We start from the raw sequence: 24279 nt of genomic DNA on the forward strand, positions 1-24279 counted from the left end.
TAACTAAGGCTGTGATCTATCATTTTTTTCCCAGACACAATTTCAAGGTGAGATTTCTGAATAAGACGCTGAAACTCACAACAACTTTTCTGGAAGTCTGAACTTATTTCAAAAATAAAATCTTAAAAAATAAAATGTTAAGGATGTGTTTTAAATTTAGCTTGTTATGACAGTGGTATCGTGTTTATGCTTAATGAAAAACCATCCTGGTCTGTTAGAGGCTATCCTCAAGTATTTGGCGGCAAAGTGATTCAGTATCTTGGATTTGCTTTTTAAAACTATCGCACGAAAATTTTGTTTCATAAATGAGTGAATGGAAGCAGGAAGTGTATGAAGGCAGGACAACTAAAGTCAATGGGGTTTCACTGAACTATTACCTATCATTTTGTCTATGATGGACGTTTTATACAATAAAAAGTCAATTTAAAAATATACGCACATTTTTCCACATGAAAAATGAAACAAAAAGTGTGGCTGATGACTTTGGACGTACTCTCCCGCCTAAATCTTTTCGTTTTCTCCCTTTGCTTCCACCACTCCCAACCTAAATCTGTCTTCACTGACCATTTTGATCTTGCTGTGCGGTTTTTGAGGAGCTAAGTTGAAGGGGTGATGTCACAGAGGAAGGTTCCAGGTGCTGGCTTTGGATGGGGTTGGCCATTGCACGCATCGGCGCCCCCTCCTGGAAAGAGAAAAAGGCAGCGGTACCCTTGAGCTTTCTCCCTGTGTGAGTGCCTGGCTTAAAAAAATTAAATTATGGTGCTCTTTTGATTATTTATTTATTTATTTATTTATTATTAAAATTTTTCCAGCTTCATTAAGGTATAACTGACATATAACATTATGTAAATTTAAGGTGGACAACGTGTTGATTTGATACACTTACGTATTGTGAAATGGTTACCTCCATCACCTCACATAAAGACCATTGCTTTTCTGTGATGAGAACATTCGAGATCGATTCTCTCAGCAACTTTAAAATATATAGCGTAGTACTGTTAACTACAGTCACTATGCTGTTCATTAGATCCCCAGGACTTAATCATCTTATAACTGGAGGTTTGTACCTTTGACCAGCATCTCCCCTTTCCCTCTTCCTCTGACTGACTCTTTCTCACACTTGGAGACACCGCTCCAGTGCCCCTTCCCAGACCAGACTCTCTAACATTGCCCCCACCTCCCAGTCACGATCAGAAAGAAGGGGAGCTTGGGTGGCACAGTCAGTTGAGTGTTTCTTGGTTTTAGCTCAGGTCATGATCCCAGGGTTGTGGGATCAAGCCCCACATCAGGCTGAGCATGGGGCTTGCTTAGGCTTCTCCCTACCCTCCCTCTGAAGTAAAAATATTAAAAAAAAGAGAAGTGATTCTAGTCATCTCTTTGTTTAGTTGTTAGTTCTGTCTCCTCCAACCAGAATGTAAGCTTTATGAGACCAGAAACCTCATCTCTCTTGTTTAAGGGTTTGACACATGAAAAGAGTCTGATAATTGTCTGCTAAATTGCTGACTGGATGCATAAATGAAAGTTCCCCCTTCCTCCCTGGCAGAGTTTGCTGTTCCTTCCAATGGGTTTCAAAGTGCGCTAAATAAAGGGGCTGGCAAGGGTGAGGCCTTCTGTCTCTTCAACCAGAACACCTCCAGATTTGTGTCTTATAATTGGCAGAGTTTAGTTTGAAGAAAGGTTTCTTCTTCCTCAAAAGTGACCAGAGGATTGCAGGTAACCTCAGGTAAGTTACTCGACCCATTAGCTGTGTGGCCTTGGACAAGCCTCTTAACCTCTCTGGGTTGTTATAATAAAGCAATAGTGGCGTTAATAAACTTTACCTGGTTGCAGACCGGAAACTGAATTAGAAAACTTCTCAAATTCTCTCCCAGATTTAAGATTCCTGATGGTAGCGCTAGTCAAAATATTAGCGGCAGCTCAACCTACTTGCAAAAACCAGAAAGGCCACAAGATGGCGGTGTTGCTCCATGAGAAAAGCTTTGCCTGCTCCCTGAAATGCTTCACTCCCCAAATTCTAGCAGGAGAGATTTGGGAATTTCTTCCTTGAAGTTACAGAAAAGAAAAAAAAAAAATCATTAGTACTCTCAGTTCCAGGCAGAGGATTTAAAGTCTTCTAGTGATGAATCCTGGCAATGTTACCCACTGCGGAACCCACGGCTTTGTTCTACCACAGCATCAAAGAGGAGCTTCTGCGATGGAGCCAGTAGCTAAATTGGGTTTCTCTGTGTTTTAGAGGCCATCGCCTCCAGAGTCAGATTACCAGAGGCTGGGGGGCACTGCGCAGGGAGGACACTTTCTGTATTAAGACTTTGGCAGGAATCTTTGTCGTGTCATAGAAAAGAAAGAATGAAAGCAACAGGATTAGGCAAAAATACAGCTTGATCCAAGGAGACACGTCTTACTCAGCAGACCTTTGGGGCGGAGGCCGGATGATGCAGAGACTACGGGGTTGGCTGCTTGCTACCACGGAGACAGGGAGGCTGGAAAGGTGCTCGGAACAGGTTCCAAAGAAGGCCATGACCCGGACATCACCCAGGAGAGGGTCTGAGTGGGAATGAAGAGCGGATGCCGGAGCCTGCAGATCTGCCTATTGTTGGCCCCCCCCCCCCCCCATGCGGTCATCAGAATAAATGAGCTGAACATTCCTGAATCCAATATTCCAGACCAACCTGTCAGGCCTGCTTGTGGAGGAGGCTTGGTGACCTCCGTGCAGACACCTTGACCGCTCTCCCAGCTGCTGCTGCAGGCTCAGAGCGCCCCGCCCTTCCCCAGGGGCCGCCGGGGAGGCAGCCCCCGAAGGCTGTTTGGAATCCTCTCTTCCTCCAGGCTGCTAGTTACTCCAGTGCTGCTCATGCTCAAGTAACGTTCAGACAACTTTTTATTTCATTTAAAAGTGTTTATTTATTTTGAGAGAGAGTGTGAGCAGGAGAGGGGCAGAGACAGAGACAGAGACAGAGACAGAGAGAGAGAAAGAGAGAGGGAGAGAATCCCAAGAAAGAGCCCCAACTCGGGGCTCCATCTCACAAACCATGAGCTCATGACCTAAGCTGAAATCAAGAGTCAGACGCTTCACTGACTGAACCGCCCAGGTGCCCCCAGACAAGTTTTTATAGGAATATAATTGTTCCACTAACCTCCAATGTTGAATCAAATAATTTCATGTTTAATTATAATGCTATAAATCTTGAACTAAGTGGAAGGATAGAACTCTTAAAGGACTGTATAATCACAACGAAATTGCTAATGAAGGGAAAATGCGATTGCAAGCACACGGTATTAAAAGCAACCACACGGATGGGATAGATAATACTTCGCTGGGACCCAGGGACCACTCGGGGCATAGAAATAGGAACCAAGTGTGTGGTGCAGATTCTGTTGGGTTTGGCGTGAAATGACAAGTAACTCGCTACTTCTGCAGGTACTTCGCCTCAAAGGGCAGGGCTGTGACACACTCTGGCCTTTGCTTTGTGGACATCCACTCTTCCGCACTGGATATGATTCCACATTCGCTCCGCTCGTGACTATAGCACCTGGTCCCAGTGCTGGACCCAAGGGCGGTGTTGGGCTGGAGGGAGTCAGCCAGACACTGGAGTATTTGTATGTGCCAATTTTTTATTATTAAATTTTTTTAATGTTTATTTATTTTTGAGAGAGAGAGAGAGAGAGAGAGACAGAGTGTGAATGGGGGGAGGGACAGAGAGAGAGGGAGACAGAATGTGAAGCAGGCTCCAGGCTCTGAGCTGTCAGCACAGAGCCTGACGTGGGGCTCGAACTCACGAACCAAGAGATCATGACCTGAGCCAAGGTCAGAAGCTTAACTGACTGAGCCACCCAGGCGCCCCTGTATGTGCCTATTTTTAAAAGATTGTTATTAACAAGAAAACACAAAGTGAAACAAATTATTATTGAAAACACTCCTGAAAAAACACCATTCTATTAAGTTCTCTCCCCATGATGAATTCCAAGTCAAGGGATTATTAAGTGACAGGGTGTGGTCAGCGTTGTGGCTCTTGTTACATTGTGTCAGTGGACTCTCAGAAATCAACATTTTCAGTGAAATGGTATTTCTCAGCTTGCCTCCGAGGCTGATGGCTTAACCCGGGAAAACAGGTGTTTGGGGCACAGTTGAGGCACACGCACAAATCACAGCCCGCGTCCGGCTGCTGGCCTCACTCAAACCCCCTCACTCCTCCCCCGAAATGCCTGCCTGGCTGCTTCTCTCAGTCACGGTGAAACCAGTCTTCTCCAGGCCCCCGGGGCCTCTGACCTCATCTCCTGCTCCCCGCGTTCTCTCACTTCCTGCTCGCTCTGTGCTCTCGTGGAGGCAAAGCTCTTGCGCATTCCTCTGCCCGGAACATCCTTATCCAGGTAGGCATGCGGGGGGCTTGCTCCTGCACCCCCCTACCCATCCCGTTTACGATTGTGGGTCCCGCCCGTCTCCCCCACTCCCCGTCCATCTTCCCAGCCATAACACATATTACCACCTGGCCTGCCACTCGTCACTTACCTGTTTATGTCTTTTTTCTGCCTCCTCCGTTAGCCCGTAACCTCTCTGAGGTCTTACCCGCCCCCCCCCGGTATACTGCTACACATACAGCGCCCAGCACAGTGTCAGGCAAAGAGTAGGTGCTCAGTAAATATTTGTTGAATGAGTGAGTGAATGATGGTCGTGACTGGGGAGGCATAAAGGCAGGTGGTAGAAAGTGAATTTCAGGGTGCCCGGGGGACTCAGTCGGTTGAGCATCAGACTCTTGATTTCAGTTGCGGTTACAATGCCAGGGTCAGGGGATCAAGCTCCACCTCGGGCTCCACACTGAGCGTGGAGCCTGCTTAAGATCCTCTCTCTCTCTCTCTCTCTCTCTCTAAGTAAAAAAAAAGAAAGAAAGAAAGAAAGTGAATTCCAAGGGAGAATGCCTGAGTTCTGAGGTCAGGAGCAGGTTGAGGGGTCTGTCTAGGTGCCTTCCCTTGAATCTGGGTAGGCCTGTGATTGGCTTTAATCAGTAGAAAGAGGCAGACGTGATGTCTAGGACTTCCGAGTCCAGGCCTTAAGAGCCCTGGCAGCTTTCTCTTTCTCTTGCACGTTCTTCCTTCTCCACCTGCCGTGTTTGAGGAGCCCAAGCTATAAGGAGAGAGCATAAGAAGAAACCATGTGGAGAGGGAGAGACCCTGAGAATACACGGGTGAGAAGCAGTAACTCCAGCCAACAGAGAACTGAGGCCCCAGATAGGGGACCTGAGACAACCCATCCCATGTGAGCTGAGGCATCAGAGTTATGAGCGAAGAAGCTGTCTTGGATCCAGCCCAGTGGACATCAGGTGGAGAAGGAAGGAGCTGTGCCCTGACTGAACTCCTGACCCATGGAATTGCGAGAAATAAGAAAATAGTAGTTGTTTGAAGCCACTGAGTTTTGGGGGCAGCTTATTATATGGCAACAGAGAAGACAACCAGGGTCATTACCTGAGCGTGTAAATCGGGTGTGAGCGGTGCCTGAGTCAGAGCTCATGTGAACCACGGGGCAAAAGTCAGGCCTGTCCGGGACGCGGGTGGGGTGAGGAGCCAAGAATTCTGTCTGGCAGAGGTGAGAGCAGAGGCTGATGGAAGCTGTCAAGTTCAGGCTGGTTTGATCTTTTGTCTTAATACTGTTCCCCTCCCACCCTGGCTGGCCCCCAAACGGGACGGACTCTGGGCTTAGAAAAGCAAGCGTTTGGAATCCACTCATGAAAGCAGGACAGAGAAGTAGAGGCGGCTCCTTGGAGCATTTTCCCTGGAGGCGATGGTGCGTGTGTGTGTGTGCGCGTGTGCATGCGTGTGTGTGCCTTTGTGTGTAACTATCAGAGAAGTGTGTCCCCGGGCTCTTCACCTGGAGCCGCAGAATCGTTGTGAAGCCACGATAATCAGCAACAGCCCCTGTGACATCCACCACATGCTGGAGGAATAAGTTCTGTCCTATGTGTAGTTTTAGAGGGAGTTTTGTGTTGCACGTGCACTTAGGCAGCTCATGTGGAGGAGCACACGTGAGCGGTGAAGCTTAGACGGACCTGGGTTCAAATTCCTCAGCCACCAGGAGCTGTGTGATCGTGAGTAAATTTCCTAAACTGGCGAGACTTGGTTTTCCCAGCTGTAAAATGGACGGAATAGGACCCGGTTGTCAAGATGGCTGTATTAAACACTGCTGCACAGAGGAGGTCAACTTCCCTACCTGCCAGTTGTGAGGAAAATCCGTACAGCAGTACCCATTACAGCTATTAGAAAATGGAGAGCCAAATTTGAAGTCTGTTTAGTGGCAGCTCATTTCAGAAGGCGGGCTGCATCCACTCCCTCCGACCCCTGTGGGGGTCTCTCTCTCTGCAAATGTTTTCGGTTGCACAGCATTTTGTTGAGTCCACGGGACTGATATCTGTATCCCCAGTGCCCAAAGCAGTGCTGGGCACACAGGGTGTGCTCAAGAATTACTTGCTGGATAAAGGGAGATGAATAGCCTCAACCCATTTGAAGGAGTAGCCCTCCAGCAGGCCAGAGATGAGCGGAGGCTGTGTTTGAACTTCCGTCGTTCCCGTCCGTAAGTCGGTGCTCACTAAGGGCAGACATCATTGGTGGCCTCATCCATGTTCATCCCCTCCTGCGTCTCTGCTCACAGAATCCCAACTGTGCCCAGAGCACCCAGTGGTGGGGGTGACTGGTCCATACAAATCACGACGACCCTTCGTCTTCCCAGCCTCCTTTGTGGCTAGGAATGTGCGTGGAGCCCATTTTGGCCAATGAGACCAAAGTGGAAGCCTGTTGGTTACGGAAGGGTTTCTGGGAAAGTGTGGGCTTTCTTGGTAAATGGAGGCCAGTGCAGCTGCACCTGTCCTTCCTCCATCCTCCCCTGAAGGTGGATGTGACAGCTGGAGCAGGGGAAGCTGTCTTGTAACCATGAGGAAGAGGCCAAAGAGAACAGCAAAGAAGGTGGCTCAGAAACCTTTTATAACTTCTTGTTATAAAAGGAAAACAATTCCCCAAGTTGGTGTAGTCAGGTTTTCTTTTTTTCTTGTTTTTTAAATTTATTTTTCTATTTCTTTTTCTTAAAAAAATTTTTTTTCATTTCACATTTATTTATTTTGAGAGACAGAAAGAGACAGCATGAGCAGGGGAGGGGCAGAGAGAGAAGGAGACGCAGAATCCAAAGCAGGCTCCAGGCTCCGAGCAAGCGTTCAGCACAGGGCCCGACATGGGGCTGGAACCCACGAACTGTGAGATCATGACCTGAGCAGAAGTCGGATGCTCAGCCAGGCGCCCCAGTCAGGTTTTCTTTTACATGTGGCTGAAGAATGACTGAATGATACACAGCCTGTCAGGTTGAAAATACTGAATCATGTATGACACATGAGTACAAAGGCTTAAAAGAGCCACTACATCTTCCTTGATTGAAGGGGTAAACTGGTAGATTCAGTCCAAGAAACTGAATTTTATAGAAGACTTTGATAAAGAATCTCGGGAGTCATGTGCTCAACTTGTCAATAAAAACAAAAAAATCTGCAACTTTCTTAAAGTGTTGAATGCCTCATTTTCAGAGCAAGAGCTTTCCCCAGGAACTTGTTAGAAATACAGAATCTCAGGGGCGCCTGGGTGGCTCAGTTTGTTGAGCGTCTGACTTCGGCTCAGGTCATGATCTCACAGTTCGTGGGTTCGAGCCCCGCATTGGGCTTTGTGCTGACAGCCAGCTCAGAGCCTGGAGCCTGTTTCAGATTCTGTCTCTCCCTCTCTCTCTGCCCCTCCCTTGCTCACGCTGTCTCTCTCTCTCTCTCAAAAATAAATAAAAAAACATTAAAAAAAAATACAGAATCTCAGGTCTTATCCAGCCTTCTTGGGCTCAGGATCTTAAATTTAACAAGAGCCCAGGGGATGCATACACGTGTTAAAGAGTGGGATGCACTATTCTAGTCTGAGCTAGAATTTCTTGCAAATGCCTTAAAACCACCAATGCCTGGTCTTGGCTCCGATCACCTAGATTATCTGGGAGTGGGCGGGGGGGTCCCACTATTACTTAAACAAAGTTCCAATTGATTTCATTACACCGTGAAGCCTAAAGAAAACCCAAGACAACCCCTTGCCACCCAATAGCCATGTCTTTGGGCAGGTTCCTTATTCTCTTTGAATCCCAACTTATTTATCCATAAAGTGGCCACAAAATGAAGCACTTGCTCATAAGAGTTGCTATGGAGGTTGAGTTAAGGATGTAAAGGACCTCGGGGATGCGCCCCGCACTGCAGCTGCTCAGGAGATGCGGGTTCTCCCAGCCTCGGAGCTGATGCGGATCACCTGGGGTGTGGGCTAGCCGTTCTGACCGCTGTGCACCTGGGGAGACCCATGCGTGCGGTGGGGAGGGCTGGATGGGCACTCCAGGTGATTCTCATCATTAGGCAAATGTGAGGAACATTGCAAAACATGTTAGCTCTTCTCCTTATCCTCTCTTTGCTCTTTATCTGCACCCGTCTTTTCTGGAAAATTTCAAACCTCAGAGAAGTATAATATAATGAATACCACATACCCTTCACTACTACTTACCAAAGTACATTTTACTTTATTTTCACGTATTCTCTCTCTCTCCACACGAGTGGGCGCAGGTGCGCGCGCACACACACACACACACACGATTTTTCTGACTTACCTGAAAGTAAATTGCAGACATTGTGACCTTGATCCCTAAATATGGCTGCAGGTACAGACTGCTGGATCAAACACTACCATCACATCCAAGAAGTTTTATGTGGATTCTATTGCATCACCTTAAATACAATCCATATTTAGATTTTCCCTATGCTCAAATGTTCCTGGTTGTTCCTTTTTGAGGGTCTCACTTCACTGTCTGTTGAAATACCTTTTCCCATGGTTAAGCCTCCCTATCACGGAAGCAAGCTTGACTCTCTGTCCTGTCTCTTTGCTGACCTGCTGGAGGCATCCAGCTTCTTGTCTGCTCCTGAATGTCCTTGAGATGCCTGGAGATGGTGGAAGACAGTTTCCTTTCCAGATCCCTCCCACCCCTATAATGGTCATCGTCTTCTGGAATCTTGCCTGATGGCCAATGAACTTGTGTGATGGGTGGTGCCTGAAATTAGAGATGGAGGGTTCCAGCTTGGGTCTGATCCCCTAGAACAGAGCAGGCTTGCTGCCTCTCTCTCGGCTTCATTTGTGTATCTTCAAACGAAGCCCATGATCATATGGGTCATACTGAGCCTGGGTATGCGACACTTTTTCATCAACGGCTAAGCACACCATCCAGTCCTTGTGCAATTATGTCCCTAGGTTGGCGCTGATGTGGAAAAAGAGACTGGAGCTAATATATGAGGAGACCATAGAACATTCCAGGCCCCGCAGACATGGAGCCGGGAGAGACACAGCCCGCCTGACTGCAGGATCCTAGAGCCACCAAGGATTAGCTGGAGACTACACTTCTCTGAGTCTCAGCGCTCTTGTTTCCAGAAGGGGAGAACATTACAACTTCTTAGGTCTGCTGTGAGGATTTAGTAAAAACCCTCAGTCTAATGTCTGGCACATAGCAGACTTCTGGTTTTGGTGCCGAAGAAAAAATGGAATTTTTGGGCTAACGAGAATGTTCCAGTGAAGGCTGTGTGACACTGTGAATGTATTAAATACCACCGAATCGTACACTTCCAAATGGTTAAAATAGTGAATCTTAGGTTAAGTCAGTTTTACCGTAATCAGAAAGAGAATAGAAATGGAGATGTTCCAGGCCGAAAAGGTGGGTGGGATGTGTGAGAAGCACGTTTCAGACAAAATCATAAGCTTCTGAGAGTGACTGATGAAATACCGTGCAGGACTGAGTCAAGGACAGCCACCACCAGAGACTCTCTCCAGTCCGGGATGGGCTCTCTCACTGGGCATTACGACGTAAGTCATACTTCACTGTAGTATGCATTCAGAGAACCTGAAAGATTTTGTCAAAGACTTTGCTAAACTCAAGACCGAGGTGAAGTCAGCCCAGGCAGAGTTGGAGGAAGGCTTATTCAGTTGAGAGATTGGAGCTACACTGAATTAGCGCAATCTTTCCTGCCTCCTGGGTGTGTGTGTGGAGGGGAAATACCTACAGTCCTGGGAGGCGCACATACCTGAATATTTTATCCGAAGCTCCTCGGGTGATCCTAACATACAGCCGAGGTTGAGCACCCGAGTGAAGCTAAGGTCCTTTGTAGCAAAGGTGTTCCCTGTAGCGAAGCACCACTCCTTGTTCAGAGCCCTTAGAGCCAGCAAGACAAGCCAATGGACCCCTCAAGGGCTTGGCTCTTTTTAAAGGGGGCTGCTTGAAGCAACGTGAGCAGAAATGCAATTAGGCCCGAGAAGAGCACAAATATGTTCACGAGGCTGATCTTTTAACCAGTTTATTGTATTTTTACAATAATAAAAATAAATTAGTCATACACAAAAATAGTTGTCATTTCTGCCGAAGAGAAAACAGACTGTATTTGCTCATATAATTCACCTTCTCCCCCTCGCCTCCTTGAACAATAATTTAACGCTATAAGGGGGACATGATGTCAGTGGAGTATTTATAGTTAGCAGGTTCCTTGCTCCTGGCTAAGCAGGTGTGGGACAGCCCGGTGCCCCGACCTGGGCAGACCCAGCGGACACCCTGGAGGCGTGGTCAGAGCTGTGAAGGAGTCACAGCTCCTTAAGCCCCTCCCAGCCCCTGGCAGCGGACCCTGCCTCACCCACTGCTCTGACCAAGCCTCGCTCGCAACTCAGTGTCAGTGATTCTAAGAAGGAGGCAAGACAGACAGAGGGGATGAAAAAGACCCTCATAATTCCTTCTCCAAATGGGATGAGGAGAGAGCAGATTATACGCGCAAACACAGTGTTTAAGATGGAAAGGTGGAGATCAGACAGACCTGTGTCAGGTACAGGCCAGGGGTAAAAGTCTCTCCCTGAACGAGTTAAAAAGCATAGTAGTTTATGTTCGATCTTAAAACCCAAGGAATTTGGCTAGTCAGTATACTAAATCGTAACTATGAACTTAGAATAACGCATCGTGTAGCACCTTTGCTGGAAGCTGGTTTAGTAGGATCAAATGATTTGCCACAAATGTGGATCGTATATGTAAATAAATACCTATTAGGTCCCTTTAAAATTAACATATTCTATTAATAGAACTATTTTGGTGTAGTGACTCATTCTGCCCATACAGTTCAGAATACACATTTCCTATAAACATCTTGTATTTACAAAGAACAAAATAATAAGTTATAACAAAGTATATCCTTCCGTCAAACTGAACCGGGGGTCAAGGAAGTCGAAGTTCGCTCTTGTGACAGGATGGCTTTCTTCTCGCTGAGGCAAGGGGCTCGCCCTCTGGGAGATGCTGAGAAAGTTGGCTGGAAGTTCCCACCCTCTCGCGGTCACGTTTCTTCCCCAACTGTTACCCACTGAACAGAACCAGGAGGGTCGGATGGTTCTGGGTGGAGAGAATTACTTTGCTCCAGTAAAGGTGCCGCAAAGCGAGGTGAGTTGAGACAGAGAGAAGGTATTTGGAGAGCCCTAGTCTAGTCAACGTACTTCCCCATCAAGGTGTGGGACCCTCCCTGGGTTGGGAACTAGCCATCGGAACGTTGGGTTACTCGTCTACAAAGCAGGACCTTACAGGGAAGCTCTGACCACGTTGCTAGTGGTTCTGAGATACAAGGCCACATTCAGCTCAGGTGAAGGAGGCACCACTGGGTTCAAAATGGTGGACACAGAGATGGGAAGTACGTGTGCCGTGTACTTGCCATCCCAGACCAGGTGAATCACTCAAAGCTGCTCTACCGATGGAGTCACCAAAGCCTAGACTCAGAAGGGACCTTAAAAGTCATACTGCCCGAGCTGAGAGCTTTGAATCCCCTCTCCAGCATCCCTGACAGGTGGCCATTCAGCCTTGTGGGGAGACCTCCCAGTAATGGGAGAGCCCTCTCCCTTCAGGGAGCTCTTGCCTGGGTTCTTCTGCAGGGGCTCAAGTCTGCCTCTCTGCAGCTTTTACCTCCTGGACTTAGGGTCACTCTCCTCACAGTGCTGCCCCATGCCTCTTCTCCAGGCTCCGCGTTCTCTTGACGTCCTCTCCACCGTTTCTAACTGTGTGCACCCCTCCTTAGCACTGGGCATGCTCATCTGAATGTTACACACTACTGATACTCCTCAAGTGTGGCTCCAGCAATCCCAACGTAATGTGGCATGACTCCGACCGATGTTTTCTCCTTATGTAGCCTAAGTATCTCATTTCGGGTTTGTGCGTGTGTGTGGGGGGGTGGGAGTGGGGTCCCAGGGGCGCTTCCATCCCACTTCCTTGACTCACTGAGCTTAGTCAACTGAAACTCTTACATCTCCTCCACCTTGTATTTCTGTAGTTTTGGGTTTTTAAAGTCTACTTATTTATTTTGAGAAAGAGAGAGAGTAAAAGCGGTAGAGAGAGAGGGAGAGAGGGAGAATCCAAGCCCAACATGGAGCTCGAACTCAAGAACCATGAGACCATAACCTGAGCCACCCAGGCGCCCCAGTCTAGTTTTGTTTTTTTAAATCCAAAGGTAGACTTATATTGCTTCCTCATGAATTCCTAAGATCCAGGTTTTGTTCTAGTCTCCCAGATCTCTTTGGATCCTGAGCCTGCCACTGTCACCAATTTCATGTCATTTACCAGTTTTGTCAGTAAGGTGTCCAACTTTCCATCAAAGCCATAAAAAGATGTTTTATATGGCAAGGGTCAGATGTTGCCTTCACCTGCCAGACTGATACAGGTTCTTTCAGGTTTGATTATTCAGCCTGTTTTAAGGAAAAACATATTTCTTTTTATGGCTTATATTTATGCCTTCTACATTAGAAAACCAATATTCAAATTTTAAAATGGCTGTATTTTTTTAAAGAAGGAGAGAGCCACTGGTTTAGAAAGTACTAGTCATATCTGGATTCCTCTCTCTGCCACACAACTTGATGAGGATAAACTTAGCCAGCGTCTCCCATTGTTCACCCCCTTGGTAAGGCCATTTTTTAAAAAAAAAATTTTAAATGTTTATTTAAACATTGAGAGAGAGAGAGAGAGAGAGAGCGAGCAAGCAGGGGAGGGGCAGAGAGGGAGACACAGAATCTGAAGCAGGCTCCAGGCTCTGAGCTGTCAGCATAGAGCCCGATGCGGGGCTTGCACCCACCAACCGCTAGATCATGATCTGAGCAGAAGTTGGACGCTTAACCAACAGGGCCACTCAAGTGCCCCAAGAGATTCTTTTAAAGGAAAATGTCAAATGCTAAAAGACTTTGAGGATAAGCAGATGACACATACTCAAGGAAGAGAAGCAATCACAACATCCTAAGAACCCCAAGTAGAGAGGTAAGGGAAAGGGACAGATGGGGACAGTTCTGAGTACCCCTGCCAGCAGTGTCACTCCTTGAGGGTGGGGACAAGCCTCATTCATCTGATTTCCTCACTAGCATGAGAGCAGTGGCCCGGATGCACCTTTAAAGCACCCAGCTGACTCCCGACTCCACCTAGTGGTCAGGTTGACAAGTTTTCTCTAGTGCGTCTCCTACGCTATTCCTTTTCTCTGGGGAAAAGTCTGAGTCAGGGCGAGGGTGGGAGACTGGAGCGCACTGAATGCCCTTTGCCTGGACTGCAAGGAAAGCACTTTCCTTTTCCAATGAGTGAAAGCAAAACGGCAAAGTCCTTCTGCTTGGAGCTTTGTTGGCTTTTGTGAGAAAAACAGAGAACATCTTTAATCTGTTTAATTTTAAAATTCAGAGCAGGGAACGAGGCGACTCCGTATACAGGAAGAAGAAAAGCAGAATTAAAACGTAACTTTCAGTTCTGCACGTGGCCAGTTAAGAGCTGGTGGATAGTGGGAGAAGGAGGTGCCAAGAAAGGGAAAGAGAGACCTTTCTGCAGGGAGAGTCGTCAAAAAGTGAGCTTTCCTCTGACCCCCACCAGGAACTTTATCACTGGAAACACTGAGGGACCTTATTATGTGTGTTACGCTAAGGGCAATGACATGTAGGTGTTGATATAACAAACCAGGAAATGATCAAAGACTGGATTTCAAAGACCAATAAGCCACTAAAATCCCTGTTCTAGTAATCTATAACCTTTCCAGAGGTAAATGAATTCCAAGAACAGCTCGACTATTTGCTGGAAGAGAAAAAAGCCCATTAGGTTAGGTACTTTTTCTTCCTCAAGACAAAGGACTGACCCATTTGCTTCTACTCAATTCCACCATAGGCAGGATAGCCATTCTCATGGGAAGATCATGGTCTTTTTAAAACTACTCTTAGGTACCATTTGGTAGCCACAGGACAACAGAGAGATGTCAAAGAGACAAAGCCAGCACTGACCCGGCCCAGTCCTGAGAATCTGAGTTGGGAGGGTTCAGGGTGGTCACCTGCCTGATGAAAAAACTGTCGCCCATGTAGGGTGTCCCAGAACCTCTGCGGGGCAGGCCGGATCGCTCAAAGTCTTCCCCTTCAATTTGAGCCGAAATCAGCCTTTCTGCTCTTTCATCCAGGAATCTTGCTCCGCCCTCCAGCACGTAAAGGCCTCCTCGAGGGGACCCTTCCAATCACTGGCTTGTTCCGCAAGGTCTGAGAGCAGCTGCACAAAGGCAACCCTTCTCTTGCGACAAAAAGCAAAAGCAGGCGGTGAGAGGGCCCTGGACAGAAGCCATCCATATGCTTGATGTTTCCGCTCTTGTTTTGCTTGGTGGGCCTGGGAACCGGGGTCTCTGCCCCGGAGCGCACTGCACAAGGTACACTGTGTACAGATGGGGAGACGGGTGTGTTTTGCAAAATGGTGGCTGGGCTCCGCAAGAGAGTAAGACCCAAAGAAAAGCCAGAGAAAATTTCTGAGAGTCCAAGGGCGGTAGTGGGAGCTGAACGCAGTGGGTCAGAGTGGGCTCGCGATACTGTTTCCAAAAACTTTAAGTGAACATCCAATTAGCAGATTTTTGGGTTAAAGGGGCTCATGGGAGAAACTCAATTACTGAGAATCCCGGCTTGCTTTAAAAGGGAAATAGGCCCAGGGCCATGGTACTAAATAAGACAGACTTTCTATAAGCTTACAGTTTGTTTAGCCTGAAATTCTTCTTAATTGGTGAAAGGATATAAAACCCTTGAACAACATGGGTTTGAACGGCATGGGTCCATTTATGCAGAGATTTTTCTTTTCGAGAAATACCGTACAGTACTGTACATGTATTTTTTCTTCCTTGTGATTTTTCTTATCGTTCTTTAAACTTTTTTAAATGTTTATTTAATTTTGGGGGTGGGGAGAGAGAGGGAGAGAGAGAGAGAGAGAGAGAAAACGAGTGGGGGAGGGACAGAGAGAGAAGGAGACACAGAGTCTGAAGCAGGCTCCAGGCTCTGAGCTGTCAGCACAGAGCCTGATGCGGGGCTTGAACCCACGAGCTGTGAGATCACCACCTGAGCTGAAGTTGGACTCGTAACCCACCGGAGCCACCCAGGTGCTGCTCCTCTTGTGATTTTTTTCTTAATGGCATTTACTTTCCTCTAGCTTGCCTTATTGTAAGAATATAGTATATAATACATATGATGTATAAAAATATGTGTTGTGTCATTGGTAAGGTTTCCAGTCAATAATAGGCTGTTAGTAGTTGAGTTTTGGGGGAGTCAAAGGTTATACAGGGATTTTTGCCTGCACAGAGGTGGCTGGCAGCCTAACCCCACTAACTGTTCAAGGGTGAACTATATATACATATTTTTAAATAGACTTTTCAGGTGTTAACCTTTCACTTTGCACTTTTCCCCTCGCAGCCTGAGGCCTCTGGGAACTGCAGAGTCAGGTGAAGGGCATCGGGGAGGAGCCTGACCCTGTGGCTGTCACTGAAGGAGCCGCTCCCTGATGAGCTGTGTGAATGTAGATCTTAGTGCTCTAGTTTGGGATGGTGGATTATAGCTTGTGAGTCACCGTGGGAGGGAGGGATGAGAAGTCAAAATGGAAACCCATAAATCAAACCAGAAAAACCAAAGGGAATCTTTCTAATATAAACACAGGTTTTATGCTGAGATAGGTTAGACTTTCCACTGGGTGATGTGTGGTGAACAGCCCAGAAGAAGCGTCTTCGAAAGGGTGGGGGAGAGCCCAGAGCCACGAAACAGGGGCTCCATGGCCAGAGGGACACCGGTATGCAGTTCCCTTGGGGGGGCACATATTACTGGGGATGCGATCAGAATTTCGGGCATCACCTTCCTACCCCAATGGCTGTCTTGTGTCAAGGACAATCGCATGAAGGATGGGGTTTAACAAAGCCTGTGCAGGGTCCTGTAACTGGGGTCTGTGACTTCGTCAGGGAAGGGGTAAAAAACAGACTTTGGAAACAACCGAGTGCAGTGGATATGGTCCTGACCTTTGGCCAGAGGAAAGAATTCAAAAGCTGGGCTTCGTCTGCTGATCGGGAAATTTCTCAGTCACTTGGTCTGAGAGGAAGCCACGTCCTGCAGACCTAAGGCTTCTGGGCAGGCCTTGGGGTGAGTGTTATGCTCAGATGACAGGGGTCGGACTCGACTCTGCCACCGAACAGGTGAATGTACCTGGCAGGCCAGTTACTTAAACGGAGTCTCAGTTTCCTTGTCAGTAAAATGGGCGTAATGATTCATTCCCCGGCTCCCATGCTGGGGCTTTGTGAGCCGCTAATGATCTAGTACCTGTGAATACACCTGTGAAACAATAAAGCACTATATTGACAGGAGATATTTGTGTCATAAGGCAGGAAAAAGCCTAATGTCTTTGAGAATAAAAATAGGTACCGCCAGGCTGAGGTAACAGTGGGAAGCGGGCGTCTCAGCAAGGCTTGGTGGGGCTGCGGGGTGGGGGCCCCTCTTCTGTCTCTCCGCGGACCCCGAGAGCGCGAAGAGGGCAGCAGTACCGCGGGCGAGGCAGCACCCCGTCGGGGCCCAACCGGTGACTTAGAAAGTGCTGGCGCGGGAGTTGACCTTGACCGAGAGCCACACGCACCCCCCACCGCCGCAGCCCCGCCCCCACCGCTGCTCGATACTCAGCACCTTACCAGGTGCCTGGTTTCCCAAGGAGGGATCATCAGTTTCTGGTGATGCTAAAGCACAGCCGTGGCTTGGCTCCTGGGCACGACGTGTACGCTTTCCCGGAGGCGAGGGTGGTGACCGCGGTGGCGGCGGCGCCGGGCCCCGAGCCCCGGGTGGGGCAGCGGCCGGCCAGGCCCAGCGCTTCCAGACTCCCGACCGCCTTCGGCTGCGGCGCGGGCGCGCGCGGCGTGTTATCTGCTCCCCGGGAAGCCCGCGCGCCGGTTGGCCACGCGCGTGCACGACGCGCAGCAGGCGGTCCGGTAGTAGTTGTAGACGCACAGCCGCGCCTGGACCACCACGTTGCAGTTGTAGTACCTGTCCTTGCAGTTCTCATCTGCGGCGGGAGAGAACACAAAAGGCTCTCTGAGCGCGGAGCAGCCCGGACCGACGGGAAGACAAAGGGCAGCCGACCTGGCTTTCGGTCCCGGTCCGGCTTTCCGACCCAGGGGAGGTGCAGGGTGGGCGAGGAGCTTACGCGGATTTTGCTTTCCTTTGAAACACGGTAACAGAACGGATTGCGGCCTCCCTGCTGCTCACCAGCGCAGGTGCGATTTCCAGGGTTCCCGGCGCGGCCACCTCCCCCTTTCTTTTCTCACCTGCTCCAGAGGTCATCAAGACGCACATTGGTGTTTATTATCCCCGATCCTTTCTTTATACTCAAGCTGTAACTGATGGTGCCCTAATCACTATGCATTTAAACTTTAAAAAATAGAATACAGATTGTATCTATTTCCCTGGCAACTTGCGCAGTGTTGACTGTGTGTGATTCGCTCTGTTTAATGAGTGCTCTAGGGGAGGTCATTTTCATCACTGAATAGTATTCCACTGTACATGCCATACTTGTAGATCCATTTTCCACTGACAGTTGTTTTCAATATTTTAAGACTACAAACACTGCTCCTTTAAAATTAGAAAACATTTAACGTTTATTTATTTTTGAGACAGAAAGAGAGAAAGAGAGAGAGAGAGCAAGTGGGGGAGAGGCAGAGAGAGGGAGACACAGAATCTGAAGACAGGCTCCAGGCTCTGAGCTGTCAGCACAGAGCCTGACGTGGGGCTCGAACCCACAAACCGTCAAATCATGATCTGAGCCGAAGACGGACACTTAACCGACTGAGCCACCCAGGCGCCCCTCTTATCTTTTTAAATGAATTTGAGTGAGTTCTATGTATATTAAGGATTTGACTCTACTTGAATGGTATTTATTTGATTCTTTGATTCAAAGATACTATCAATTGTAAGGTTTAGTAACAGCTCTCTGGAATTAAGTGAAGGATTATAAAAACGTATGTAGATTTCAAAAACCTGGTAATAGCATACATTTGCCCATGTACTTACATACTGTTTTCTTCTTGAGCATGATAATCAAACATGCACCTGAGCCGTCTTTGCCTTCCGAGTCTACACAGATTCCTGGTGTGTGCAACTCTTTGGGATACACTTTGTGTCTCATAACTCTGGCTCACAGCCCAGCCATTTTTAGTACTTTTAGCTCTGACGGTATTAATCTGAGGCCATATGAAAGAACACCGAGGTTTCGCTTACATTTTCTTTTTTGGTAATCTCATAGTTTCCCTTTTTCCTTAACTGAGTTTTCTCTAGTTGGAAACGAAACCTTTTTTTTTTTGGTCCTTGAAAAGACACCATAGACAAGTGGAAAAGACAAAAGCAGACTGGTAAAAAATTTTGATCACGTTATTAGTTAGAAACCTGGAGGAGATGTCTGCCAGCTGACTGACAGCCCTTCAGAACACACGAACTGTTTATATCAATCACTCCTAGTTTGCAAATTGTACAATCAGTTCTTACGGATCTGGTAATTTTGACTGTCTTTAATTATCTTGGGCTGGCCCAAGACAAGCATGCAACTTTATATACACAACTTTTCTTTCCAGTGTTGCATTGCTTTAAAAAGAAAACAATTGGGGCGCCTGGGTGGCTTAGTCGGTTAGGCGTCCGACTTTCGCTTAGGTCATGATCTCGCGGTTCGTGGGTTCGAGCCCCGCGTCGGGCTCTGTGCTGACTGCCAGCTTGGAGCCTGGAGCCTATTTCAGAGTCTGTGTCTCCCTCTCTCTCTGACCCTCCCCTGTTCACGCTGTCTCTCTCTCTCTCCTAGAAATAAACTAAAAAAAAAAGAAAACAATTTACATAACAATTTAGGATCTGCACTTAAATAATATTTTAATTATGTGTCGCTGATGTAAATGAGTTGGTGGAAGAGACATCTAGGTGAACACGTTTGTGCACATGAATCGGCAATGGCATTTCCATCACTATTTCTTCCTCCAGGCTCCTGGCTGGATGTTTTCCTCTCATATTGACTGTGTCACGTTCTAATAAGGAATGTTTCACATTTTCTCACAACCGGTCCTCATTCTCCCTCTTTTCCTTTCTTCCTTTCTTTCGACTTGGGTTATGATGTCTGTGATGGTTAATTTTGTATGTCAACTTTACTGGTGATGGGGAGCCCAGGTTAAACATTATTTCTGGGTGTGTTTCTGGATGAGGTTAGCATTGGAACTGACGGACCCAGTAAAGCGGGTGGCGTCTCCCCAGTGTAGATGGGCCTCACCTAGTGAGGTCTTGAATAGGACATAAAACAGAGAAAGGACGAATTTGCCCCTTTTCTGCCACGCTGCTTGAGCTGGACATTTCACGTCATCGTCTCCTGCTCTCAGACTGAGGGATTCTCGCCATCAGCTCCTCCAGTTCTCAGGCCCTCAGACTCAGATTGAATTACACCAGCAGCTTCCTGAGTCTCCAGTTTGTGACCGCTAGATTGTGGGACTTCTCAGCTTCTACAGTCATGCCAATTATGCATTTCTCCCTCCCTTTCTTTATCTATCAATCATCTATCTGTTTATCTATCACCTGTCTATCATCGATCTATCATCTCTCTATCTATCTATCTATCTATCTATCTATCTATCTATCTATCTAGATCTATCATCTATTCTTCGCCTTCCTACTCACTTATCCATCCATCTATCTATTCTGTTGGTTCCAGTTCTCTAGAGAACCCTAATACAATGTTCTTAACAGAGAAAAGTTTTTAATTTATTATGTTTCTACATTCAGCAATGAGGCCTCTGAGTTTTGGGTCTAGTTTATGAAGGCTTAACCAACTCTGAGATATGTTTTCTTTCCGGCATTTTTACAGTGTGTTTTTTTATGTAAGGATCTTCAATCCATTAAGCATTTATGTTTATAGAAGGCATAAGGCAAGATTTAAAATGTTTTGCTTTGTTTTTCAAATGGGTCTTCAATTATCTGAATACAATGGAGGTCTCCTTTCTGTACTTCCTTAATATTAGGCCTTTATCATACTTCACTCGCTTGGTATAAAGGAATCTGTGTCAGAATTATGTATTATAACATTAATATGCATGTCTCTTCTTGAATCAGTAGTATATAGTTTTAATTTCTGTAGTTTCATAATATGTTCAAGTGTATGATAAGGCAATACATTTGAACATATTATATGCTGAATCTTTTATCCTCTTTATAGCATTGAGTGTTCGTACCCAGGAACAGTTAGCCTCTCTATGCATTCACATTTCCTTTTGTGTTCTATACCAAGGTTTTCTTTTTTTAAAAAAAATTTTAATGTTTATTTATTTTTGAGAGAGAGAGACAGAGAGAGAGTGTGAGTTGGGAGGGACAGAGAGAGAGGGAGACACAGAATCCAGAGCAGGCTCCAGGCTCTGAGCTGTCAGCACAGAGCCTGACACGGGGCTTGAACTCACGAACCGTGAGATCATGACCTGAGCCAAGTCAGACATTTAACCGACTGAGCCACACAGGCAGGCACCCCTCTACCAAGGTTTTCTTATTTTTAATTATTATTTAACATGTTTTTTTAAAAATCGTTTAGACGTCATTTTTTATTAATTTTCTTCCTTGTACTGATTTGTACCTACAATTAAAAGTTGAATTCTCAGTACTTTGACCTTAAACCTATGCTCTGACCATTCATCTTAAACTAGGAAGCTTATCACACTGTAAGGATTTTGACCCCCTGAACTCCATGACCATGCGCAAGGTCATGGAGAGACCTAGATGGGCTTCGCATTTTCATGAGACCTTGATGGAGTTTAAGGAGGATGCATCTCTTCTTCTAGAAAGGAAGCCCTACTTACCAACTTCAGGGACACAGTCCTGAGGGTTACAAGATTCTTTCTCTTCTGGTTTCAGCTGAGGGTAGCAGAGATTGCTTAGGGTCATGTCATCTGACAGGCAGCGCACTTCCCGGACCCGGAAGCCACCCTGGCAGCTCTTTGAACACTGCGCAGCGACAAAAGGAGAGCGTTAGGAGATTTTTGGCAGTCCACTAGCCCAGCACACCGGAGGGGCAGATTTCGGAAGATTTCAAGCATCTTCAAAAGGAGACCAAATACTAAAACAAACTCCTATGTGTCAACCGGCGTCAACAACCATCAACTCATGGCCAGTTGCGTCCCATCTATACCCCAACCACACCCACTCTACAACAGCATTTTTCAAAATGCAGACCAAGGACACCTGCATCCCACTCACGTAAGGAGCTTGTGCAAAATGCAAATTCCTTGGTTAGGGCAGAGCCAGAATCCATCTTTTCAAACAAAATGCTGGTTGATTCTTATGCACACTAAAACGGATGGGACGCCTGGGTGGCTCAGTCAGTTAAGCATCTGACTTCACCTTGGGTCATAATCTCAAGGTTCATGGGTTGGAGCCCTACATTGGGCTCTGTGCAGACCGGTCAGAGCCTGGAGCCCACTTTAGATTCTGTCTCTCTCTCTCTCTCTGCCACTCCCCTACTTGCATTCTGTCTGTCTCTCTTTCAAACATAAATATTTAAAAAACTTATTAAAAAATAAATAAAATTGAGAGTCACTGCTGTGTGGCTTCTTCAGTTTAGAGATGGTCCCAGCCTCTGGCTCCTCCCACCAAGCAGGCCCCAACAGTGACTGTCTAGAGTGGGAATCTACTTGAGGGCTGAGCCCAGTGCCTGGCACATAGGAGGTGGTCTGGCTGTCTATGGGAGGAAAACAGAAGAATGAAGTACTAATGTGATTTTTATCAAGAACGCCACGACTTACCATGCTCCATTCTGTGTTAAACCATTTGGCCCCACAAGGCTTGAGGTGGCAAGACTGCTGGCTGGGGGGCCTCTCCAGGAAGGAGCATTCATAGGGGTCCAGCACTTCAAAGGTGTCTACATTCTTCCTAACACAAATCACCTCCCTCTGTTGGGTCCCACTCCCACATTCGATGGAACACTGGAGAAAAATCAGAGAAGGATGGGTGTCACATGATGGAAAGGGGTCGAGAACGTCAAGGGACCTTTATTTATGAGTGCGTTCCATCATCAGTTCAGTAGGGATGAGCCCAAGGGCACCTGGAAAATACTACTGGATGAGAAGTTGCGGGTGGATTCCAATTTTCCTAACAGCTCTGTGTCTGGAATGGAGAGTGGGTGCCCGGAGTTACCACAGCGCCAGGATCTTGGTGCCCTCTGTGGTGAGATTGAAATGGTTTCTTTTAGATCACCTCTTTAGACGCCCCCTCCCGGGCACACACACAGGAACGCATCCGCCTGTCAATTTGGTTGTGCTCGTCCAGTGGATTCTGACACTTCTCACCGTAAAACAATGAACTAGCATTCTGATTGGCTTGTCAGGTTTCAGTGGGTGGATACTGGGGAAGAATTAGTCTCTCAGAATCCCTACACCTGTGGATGAAGGGCTAAATTAAAATTCTTTGGGATGCATGAACGCGAGAAAATTCCAGACCAGGCACAAGGCCCCCTATGGTCAAATCTTCCCTCCCAACAGGTGGCCAGCAGGAAGTCTTTGACACTGGGGTCTAAGCCTCTTGCTTCCCAGCTCGGTGGGAAGTTTGCAGGGGGTAGTCACACAAAGAGGGCTATGAAATAAGGACACAGGACATCATAGGCATCACCCTCAGCAATTTCCATTTCGTGCACATTTTTTGGGTCGGGGAACACCCACATAAGACCCCAGAGAACAAGTCTCAGTTTGTTTTCCCTATTTCTTTCCACGTTAGTTCATGATTGCTTTGGAGTATATTCAGGTTTTGTCCTTTTCTTTCAAATGCTGCAGACAATGACAGCTCTGGAGGCAGGGGACGAGTGGCCAGGCTGCCAGGCAAAGGTCTGGCCTCCTCGGCAGGAGAAGGGAGTGTGAGTGCTAAGGCAGGGTGGAACAGGAGACGTGGAAACTTGTCCAGACATCATCACTAAAAAGCTCTGTGTCTTCAGCCAAGATATTGCGCTTCCCCATGGCTCTCCTGGCCCACTTGCAAAGTGGGGGTTTGGAAACCCAATCAGAAAGACCGCCCCCCCCACCCCCCAACTGCTCTGAGGGTCTGTGTCTGTACTGAGTGCCTGGCAGAATAGCAGAGTACAAACCTTGACCAAAACCTGAGTTATTCGATGCTATTTTTAGAACGTTCTTGAAGAGATTAGATAATGAAGGGAGAAGGAGCACATGGCTCTGCCTGCCAGCCTCAAGGCCCAGAGGTGGCAGAAAATGTGTGTTAGGAACAAGTGAATGCATGTGTGTCTGGAGGGGAGGCGTATATGTGTGTATGTATCAAATGGCACTTGAAAACAGGAAAGGACAGTCATCCTTGGTGGAACAGAATTGATGGGGGATATTAGAATGGTGAAAGGTAGATGAGACTAAACTGAAGAAGCACATCATAGTTCAAAATGCACATAGAGGAGGGTGCCTAGCAATGAGGAGAGTTCAGTGCTTCGGGTGAAAAGGAATATGAGGAGCAGGAGAGAGGAGTCAAGACAGTGAGAGAATGGCCAGCTAAGGTACTGACCAGGCACAGCCGGACTGTGCCCGGGAGCCTGACAGTAAAGGCATCCGCCCCTACTGTCAAAGGGCAGAGTGAAGACATTTTCAGATATTCAATGGCCCAGAAACTTACCGCTCATGATCTTATTTGAAAGACTTACTGGGTAGTGGTCTCTCACAAGATAAAAAAGGACCAGGAAGGACATAAAGTAGAAGCTGGCAAAAGCTATTGCTAATAATGGATACAGGGGTTTCCAGGGATGATGAAAATGTTCTGGAGTTAGACAGTGGTGGTGGCTGTACAGTTTTGTGGGTATACTAAAAACCACTGGATGGTATACTTTTAAAAAGGGTGAATTCTGGGGCGCCTGGGTGGCTCAGTCAGTTGGGCATGAGACTTCGGCTC

General features: G+C 47.2%; 1 protein-coding gene across 2 annotated transcripts in view; it reads right to left on the reverse strand.

Moving 5' to 3' along the window:
• Positions 1 to 17155: 17155 nt before the first annotated feature.
• The window catches only part of THSD4 (thrombospondin type 1 domain containing 4), a 549275-nt gene continuing 542151 nt past the window's right edge, over positions 17156 to 24279 (reverse strand). For both annotated transcript variants that reach the window (XM_039237821.1, XM_039237822.1), the window contains 3 exons: positions 22146 to 22325; positions 21204 to 21348; positions 17156 to 17398 (listed from right to left, as the gene is read on the reverse strand). In XM_039237821.1, coding sequence (XP_039093752.1) covers positions 17256 to 17398; positions 21204 to 21348; positions 22146 to 22325 — 468 coding nt within the window. In that variant the 3' untranslated portion in view covers positions 17156 to 17255. The remainder of the gene's footprint in view (positions 17399 to 21203; positions 21349 to 22145; positions 22326 to 24279) is intronic.

Source organism: Hyaena hyaena, unplaced genomic scaffold (genome assembly GCF_003009895.1).
Source record: "Hyaena hyaena isolate Hyena2069 unplaced genomic scaffold, ASM300989v1 scaffold_130, whole genome shotgun sequence".
In the NCBI taxonomy this organism is placed as follows: Eukaryota; Metazoa; Chordata; class Mammalia; order Carnivora; family Hyaenidae; genus Hyaena; species Hyaena hyaena.